This window comes from Tupaia chinensis, unplaced genomic scaffold (assembly GCF_000334495.1).
Source record: "Tupaia chinensis unplaced genomic scaffold, TupChi_1.0 Scaffold000634_1, whole genome shotgun sequence".
Taxonomy (NCBI): Eukaryota; Metazoa; Chordata; class Mammalia; order Scandentia; family Tupaiidae; genus Tupaia; species Tupaia belangeri.
This window is the reverse complement of record NW_006160154.1, coordinates 4,907,354-4,915,862: the sequence shown is the minus strand read 5'-3', so window position 1 is coordinate 4,915,862 and position 8,509 is coordinate 4,907,354. Positions and strand designations below refer to the sequence as shown.

The window sequence follows — 8,509 nt, the reverse complement described above, 5'->3', positions numbered from 1 at the left end:
TGACAGTCTAAAATAAAGGGGGGGGGGGGGGGTATGTTGCTGGACTGCCACATAGCTGACTACGGTTTAAGTCCTGGACCCAGTGCCTTGAAAATCACATCAGGTGCATGTGCATGCATGCCTAAGATCCTGGGAGGAGAATAGAGGAGAAGGGATTACAGCATGACCATTTCCCCCTAGGCAGGGATTTCTCACTTTCCCTCTAAGCCCATGATAATTCTTCTATATCAGTGCTTCCTTTTCACCAGGGCAACATCAGCCCCTACTCTCACTGGTCTTTCCACTAAAAGAAAAGGAAATTGGGCTCAGGAGGAAAGGAAGGAAGCAGAAAGATCACTACTTCTCCAAACAGTGGGTTTTCTTCCTAACATACTTGCCATTTACCATGGTCATGGAGGGGAAGTTCGAAAAAAAAAGTGGTGGTGGTTAGGGGGAGATTATTGGAGGGACATTAACTGTGCTCAGGTCTCCATTCCTATATCAAGAGACAGGCTCAAAAAGTGCATGTGATGGGTGGTCTAAATCCTTTGGAAACCTACCACACATCAGTGTGGGCCAGCTTTGGAGAGAACACCCATGTGAGTTACGAATTAACTGGAGGTAAGTGTTAAAAAATACTTAAGAAAATTGGTATTTCATCAACATGTTCTGGGTCCCCAGAAGATCTTTTCTCTACATGAGGATTTGTCCTTGAGTCTCTGTGCCAACCCACATTTAGCTCAGTGCAAATACCAGTACTCAGTGTGGGTAGCCCCACTGTCCTCAACTCAACAGTTATGGTAGCCACGACACCCTCCGAAGAGGAGAGGATCCCTGTGTCAACACAAAACAAAATCACTTCCTCAGCAAGTCGCATCATATCTGTTCTGCAAAAGTGTACAATGGCTCTTAACAACTTTACATGTTTGTTTCCCAGATTAATAGAAATATCTGGAGTGTTATTTATATTTCTTACCCTGGTTCCTACAGCAAGGTGTTTTACATAAGCTATACCCTTCAACTATTTGCTAAATGGAAGGATGCACAAATGAGTGTCTTATTTAATCATGGATCCAATAGTTTGCTGCTCTCCCTAAGCCAACACTGGTTTCCTGGTACTCAGCACTCTCAGTACACTCATCTCATGTCCTCTGTTACTTATTCACCTGTCAATCAATCACAGGAAAACCAACCGCATGAAACTAGCCTTCTAAGAGCAGCTTCCTAAGCTTCTATAACAACTTCCACTCTCTCCTTCCCATTCACCATCCCAACTAGGACAGACATATGTAGTCAGCTATCTTTGTTATATCTTAAACTTGAACACTACTTGAAATCTCTCATTTCCTCTTTGAGTGTATTTGTTTATTTGACATTCTTGGTTAGAATCACTCTCCTCCAGAGAAGATATCACACTTCTGCTTAGAGACCCTCTAGACCTGGGGCTGGACCTATTGTACTTCTAAGATCAAATCCCAGGAAAGGACCTCTTTGGTGTCTATGACAGACACAAAGCGTGGACTTCAGCAGGCTCCTCTGCACGGTCTCGGGCCACTTCTCTAGCCTCACCTGAAATACTAACACCTTAAAATCGAGGCTTCACGGGCTCCAAAATGGCAACTTTCAAGACATTTCACATTTACATAAGTGAAAGTGCACCCATAAGCTACTCGAAGTGAAACAGTGCGTACATGGTGATCCTCAATGTTCTTCAACAGTCGGGGGTCATTGAAGTCACATGAATCACTAGGGGGAGGAGGCATCCGACTGTGAGAGAGAACAAAAGATTCATTCAGTTGGAAAGTTCTTGCTAGGATAACTCAGACATGGCAAGAATCTGCCTTCCACACCTAAAAGCCTATAGATGTACATGAAACTTCTGAAGATTTAGAATATCGAACCTTTAAAGACTTAGACTACTGTGTATTATTTCAAACCTCAAAACATTAAATCCTTAACCTTCCTATAATAAAAACATTTTACAAGATGTTGCACCTAACAATGTTGATACTAGGAGAAGAAACAGAGACAGGGAATGTGGGGTAGGGGGCTAAGGAAGAGCTCAGGCACAGAGGGAAAAGGGCTGCACTTTCATCTTCCATAACAGAGAGTCCAACAGTGTGCTCAGCTTTTTAAATTTCTTAAAAATGAGTGCAAACATTTTATTTTGAAAATAAAATTTAACAAAAGATTAAAAAAATAGAAGTTAGATACATCCATGAAATGAGAAGTACTGGGTCACGGGTAGGTTGTTTATTTAGAACAATATAATAAGAACTTTTAAAATCATGTCTGTCCTAAAGCCTTATTCTGGTCCTCTTTCACACACAGGCAACGTCTATTTATGCCCAGAGATATTCAGATGAAAAATGCTAATATAAAATAATTCTGAAATCTTTTTACTAGTGCATCAAGAAATGCTAGAACCTACTTACCAAAAATCATCGGAGGATGGTTCTCTCGTCAATTCTGGGAAATGACTGCCAGAAACAAAAAACAAAGTAGTCACAAGGTTGTGATCAAAAGACAAGTATTTCAGGACCCAGCTGTGGTGGCCTGCGCTGTAGGGTGATACTATGTGATCTCAGATCAACCCAAACAGGACAGTGGAGTGGTTTACACCTGTGACCCCAGCTAACTGGGAGGATGGGGCAGAACACTGTAATGATAAGACTCTGTAGAAAACGAAACAACTTCTTTCTTTTTCTCTCTCAATAAAAAAGAGAGACAGACATTGAGATCAAAACACAAGTAACTGGGGACCAGCAGTTAGCGTAATGGCTATGTCGCTAGACTCCCATGTAGTCGACCGCAGTTCAAGTCCCAGACCTGGTGGCTTAAAACTCACGCCAGGCACGTGTGCTTGCATGCCTAAGATCCCAAGAGGAGAATAGAAGAAAAAGAACTGCGGCGTGGCCATCCCCCCTGGCGGGTGATTACTTAGGATTTCTGAGTTAACATTTACAGAAATAAGTCATGTCTTAACTAACTGGAAATTTCACATGGGGCCCATTACGGTTTTTGTTTCATTTTGTTTTTTAGAGAGATTTTTGCTACAGGGCACATGTGCTCTCCGGAGAGACAGAGACAGAGAGAGAGACAGAAAGTGAGAAATCACCCCCCTGGGGGATGGCCATGCCACAGTCCCTTTTCCTACATTCTCCTCTCAGGATCTTCGGCATGTTATTCCCAGTGTGAGTTTTTATTTATTTATTTATTTATTTATTTATTTATTTATTTATTTGGATACGTTTTTGCTATAGGGCGCGTGCGCTCTCCAGATAGACAGAGAGAGACATAGAGACAGAAAGTGAGAAATCACCCCCCAGGGGGGATGGTCATGCCGCAATCTCTTCTCCTCCATTCTCCTCTCGGGATCTTGGGCACACATGCACACACACGTGCCCGGCGTGAGTTTTAAGCCACCGGGTCCAGGACATGAACTGCGGTCGACTACGTGGGATTCCAGTGACATAGCCATTATGCTAACTGCTGGTCCCTTCCCAGTGTGAGTTTTAAGCCACTGGGTCCAGGACCCAAACCACAGTTGATTATGTGGGAGAGTCCAGCAATGTAACCATTATGCCACCTGCTGGTTCTGGGGCCCGTTATGTTTTAAACACAGTAAATTGTAAGCATTTATCCAGATCCAGTATAATAACTTTCTAATATTTCAAAATATTAGAAAGTCAAGATATTTGGCTAAGTAGCTAAAAATATAATTTTGTAGGAAGAATGAAAGTGAAATTTTCAGTAAGTGCTAAACATACTCACCCATAGGTTACCCCTGCAATGCTGCACTTCTTGAAGTTCATGATATTGCATGTAAGAGTTCCAGTCTTATCAGAAAATAGATATTTTACCTATATCAAAGAATAAAAGAAATGTGCATCAAGAATATAATAATATACAAAAGTTGATAAATGAAGTAAATTTATTTCTCTATTGTTTTTTCATTTATATACAATACTCTTTCCTTTTTTAAAAAAAGAATTATTTATTTATTTCCATTTGTTATTATTATTGTCTCATTTGACCAGACAGAGACAGAGAGAGAGAGAAAGGGAAAGCACGAAAGCAAGATACCAGGTCCAGGACCAAACCATGATCAGCCATGTGGAAATCCAGTGCCTTTAACCACCACACCACCTGCCGGCCCTGACTCTTTCCATTTCTTAGCATATTAACAATATTCACTTTTTGTTTTTTAGAGAGAGATTTTTGCTATAGGGCGTGTGCACTCGCCAGAGAGACAGAAAGTGAGAAATCACCCAACAAGGGATCCATGGCTGTGCCACAATCCCTTCTCCATTCTCCACTCTGGGAGCTTATGCACTCAAGTACACAGGTGTGAGTGTGTTTTAAGCCATCAGGTCTGGAACTCAAACCATAGTCAACTACACGGGAGTCCAGCAACGTAACCATTATGCCATTTGCTGGTCCCAAAAATCTATATTAAATTTAAATGAGTACATTTCTTCAAAACAAGCACATTAGAAACAAAAATGTACCTTAGCGCTTGGACCACTTACAAACATTTTTCTATAACTAATTCTACAGTCAAATTATAAAGAAATGTGCGAAGAGCTTCAGTAACTTTGGTACGTCTTAGATGTATACGCCTAAGCAATTCATCCTGTCACAAGGCATCGCAATGATGTGTATTGTTCTTCAAGATACTGATATGGTTTCATAAGGTATTCTCTTCTTTTTAAGATTTCATCCCCTAGTTGGATTAAGAAGGATTTCTCCTACAGTATTCTCTTCTTTTTAACACTCTACTCCCTAGTTGGACTAAGAAGGATTATCTGAAATGGCACAGAACAACCTGAAGCTTCTCTAATGTCCAGAGCTGGACATAGTAGTAAAACTCGATGTTTCATGAGACTGAGCCACATGGGAAGGTTCCATGTTCACATCCATAGGCCTCCCTGAGCATGCCAGGCATGTATGTGTCCATGATTTGAGGCTGCCTAAGACTCGGTGAAGATCATGGCATTAAGACCCTATTACGGCTGCTGTCTCTTTCTCTCTCTCTGGAAGAAATAAGCAAATGTTAAAAAAAAAAGTTTAAGCTTCAGGACCAGCAGTTAGCAGAATGGCTACGTCACTGGACTCTCATGTAGCCAACCGTGCGGTTAGAGTCCCAGACCCAGTGGCTTAAATTCATGCAGGGCGCATATGCATACATGCCCAAGAGCCCAAGAGGAGAATGGAGGAGAAGGGAATGCAGTGTGGTCATCCCCTCTGGGGGGTGATTTCTCGCTTTCTCTCTCTCTGTCTGTCTCTCTCTTCCTGGCGAGCGCATGCACCCTATAGCAAAAACCTCTCCAAAAAAGAAAAAAAAAAAAGTTTAAGCTTTTCAATCACTACCACAATTAAGATGCATATGAAGGCAGCTGGAGATTACATTACTTTCCAATGAGCCAGCCCCATAGCACTGTGGACAGGCAATGTGCAGGAAGCTGGATCTCACATAGCTGACTGGGGTTCAAATCAGGATCTGGAGGCAACATGCTAGATGCATGTGCATGCATGCATACCCAGGATCCTCAAGGGAGGGGAAGTAGGAGGAAAAGGGACTGCAGTGTGACCAGGCCCCTTTGTTTTCTTTCTCTCCCCTCACCCCTCTAGTGTGCTTGCCCACACCCTCTCGGCATTTAAAAAAAAGAAAAGTAGAATATAACACTTCCTAAGATGCCAAGTTTTATAGATATGGTACACAAATCTCACAATACACAAAGGTGAAAATACAAATTACTGACTTGATCAACAAGGAAACCACCTTGACCAGGTACGTGAATGCAAGGGATGTACTCGAAATGCAAATGTGATATGAATATTATACAACAGTATCATTAAAAAGCCCATGGGAAATGCATATTATTGAAAAAACTATCCATGGATTTCAACGTTTTTTGCACCAAAATAAACTCATACTTCAATTTCACTTTACACAAACCTCTTGAAGTTCCCATGTATTATCTTATGTGGATAATGTGATGGGGAAGAAGGAAAGAACGCAGAGCCACGAGACAGGGACAGAGGCCAGTTCAGACCCTGAGCACTAATTAGTTATGCCAACTCTGGAAAAGCCACCTTGTCCTTCTTGGACTCAGTTTCTGCAGCTGTGAAATCAAGGGTCTTGCCAGAGGGTACGTAACACCAATCTACATGTAACGTTCTGGGAAGTAATGTCATGGATTGATGATGGAGAGTGACCAAATCACCTCGAGAGGAATTTCGGATTCCTCAGTGTTTTTTGTAAAGTAAGTGTAAAGTGGGGTCAGCAAGCAGCAGAGTGGTTAAGGTGCAGACTCCCACATGGCTGGCCGCAGTCTCAGCTCTGGACCTGGTAGCCTGAAATTCACGCCAGATGTGTATGCATGCCCAGAATCTACTTTCCAGGAGGAAAGTAGAGGAGAAGGGATTATGGCGTGGCCATCCCCTTGGGAGGTGATTTCTCACTTTCCCTCACACTGTCTCTCTCTCCAGTGAGCACACGTGCCCTGTGGTGAGAGCGAGAAAGAGCGAGCTTAAAGCTGTGGCTGAAGCTAGATAATTTCCAGAGATCCCAAGAACTGGTCTAAGGAAATAGGGTTTTCAGTATTTTATCGATGAGGGATTAGTAACACGAATTGCTCACTTTTTCTTAATCATACGATATAAACAAATACACCAACACAAGCAATCGAAAGTTCTTCAAAGAAAGAAAGACAATTAAAGTGTCTTCAGAAGTCAAATATTACACCTCAAAATAAAATTAGCACACTAGGTTAATGAATGTTTTTAATACTTACTTTATATAAGTATTATATGCAGTTAAGTCTAGGGGTATAAAAATTCAATAGCTTTTTAATATAGTTCCTTCCGCCTTTTTTAAAAAACAATGAAACATTATATCAGAATATTAAAAATGAAAGTTGTACAATAAGGAATTATCAAGAGTTGCTATCACTCTACCTAATGACTTTTATCCTTAATGTTCCAACTCAAAACTTCCTCCTCATGCAAAGACCCAATTATGATCAATTATTTCACCCGGGGTGCTTCTTGAGCAATTTCAGCCCTTTAATTATTTGGGTCCAGTTCAATGGCACCTGAGAACAATTACATACTGAGCGCTGAGCTAAAATGACAAAGGCAACCCAGGCCATGTGCCTGACACATTCATACCCTTAAATGGGTCCAACAGTCTGAAGAGAGAAACATACTCTATCACTAATCACACCCTGCATTCATGTCGGTGTAGTTAAGTTTGGAAAGACTGTTACGGGAACACAGAAGTGGAGAAGTGTTCAAGAGGAGACAAACGTAATCTGATAGGTAATATGAACTCACTGAATCTTACAGAAGTAGGATTTTTATCAGATAGACCAGAAAAATGGCAAGGCCATTCCAGAAAGAAAGGATGCGAGAGGGAAAAATAAACAGAAAATAAAAATGAGAAATGAAAGTCTAAGGCCTGGTCTAGGTACTGGACTCAGCCCCATGTGGCCAGAGCACAGGATGAGCAGTAGGAGGCCAGAGATGCAGCCTCACTGCAGAGAATTCGTACTCTATGCGAAGGACATTTATTCCCTCCCAGGACAACCCACCCTGTTACATTAAGAATTTAAGAGCACTTACATGGATATACACGATTCAAGAAAATATAAAGAGAAAAATTCACTACTGACTCTAAGTGAAAAATGGAAAATAATGTCGAAGAAACAAAATCACCTGCACTTTTTCTCTATAAAGCTCTATTTTATTTTTTTATTTTTTAATGTGATTTTATTTTTTTTTCAATTTATTTATTTGCATTCATTCACTGTACATCATTACAACATACAAAATGAGATTTTCCATCGAGAGTACACTGTATATTGTCTCAATTAAGCAGATCAACAAACACGTTATTGTCAGCAAATAATCTTCCATTTCTTGTTTTCTGTATGTTTTGCTTTTTTTCCCCCCGTCTTTAATTCCCTATCTCTTACCCTCTGCCATCTCCCACTCTCCTCCCACACTGTCTCTGGTATCAATGTCTGCTTTCTATACTGTTCTCCCCCCACACATTTTATTGAATTACTAAAGACTTTAATTAATCTAAATATTTTCATAGCAAACACAGCTGATATATACATTTCCATGAACTCAAGTCTAACTTTACGCATCCTATAAAGTAGCACCTAGCTGGGGCTATATATCTTACTGCAGTCATTGAATAGTTTTTTTTCCTGAAAAATTTTTTTTTGTAACTTAATTTACATTCATCACCTAAACATCATCATAGCATACAAAATGTGATTTCCCATCCAGAATATACTGCATAGTGACTTAATCTTGCTTGTTATCATCAATAATTTTCCATTTCTAGTTTCATATGTACATATATATATATTTACCCCTATGTCTGACCCTCTGCCCTTTTCCACTCTCTTCTCTTTCCACTCTCTATCTCTGGTGTCTACAGTTGTCTTCCATTCTTTTTCCTCCCACATTTCGTTGATCACACAATTTCTTAAATAATCTAACTACTTTCAAT

The 8,509-nt window shown here is 40.5% G+C and overlaps 1 protein-coding gene across 3 annotated transcripts in view; it reads right to left on the bottom strand.

Annotated features, from left to right (window-relative positions):
* ATP8A2 (ATPase phospholipid transporting 8A2) overlaps positions 1-8,509 on the bottom strand; it is a 693,132-nt gene that overhangs the window by 533,530 nt on the left and 151,093 nt on the right. For all 3 annotated transcript variants that reach the window (XM_006159534.2, XM_006159533.1, XM_006159536.2), the window contains exons 14-16: positions 3,754-3,842; positions 2,415-2,459; positions 1,671-1,746 (exon numbers count right to left, since the gene is read on the bottom strand). In XM_006159534.2, the coding sequence (XP_006159596.1) occupies positions 1,671-1,746; positions 2,415-2,459; positions 3,754-3,842 (210 nt within the window). The remainder of the gene's footprint in view (positions 1-1,670; positions 1,747-2,414; positions 2,460-3,753; positions 3,843-8,509) is intronic.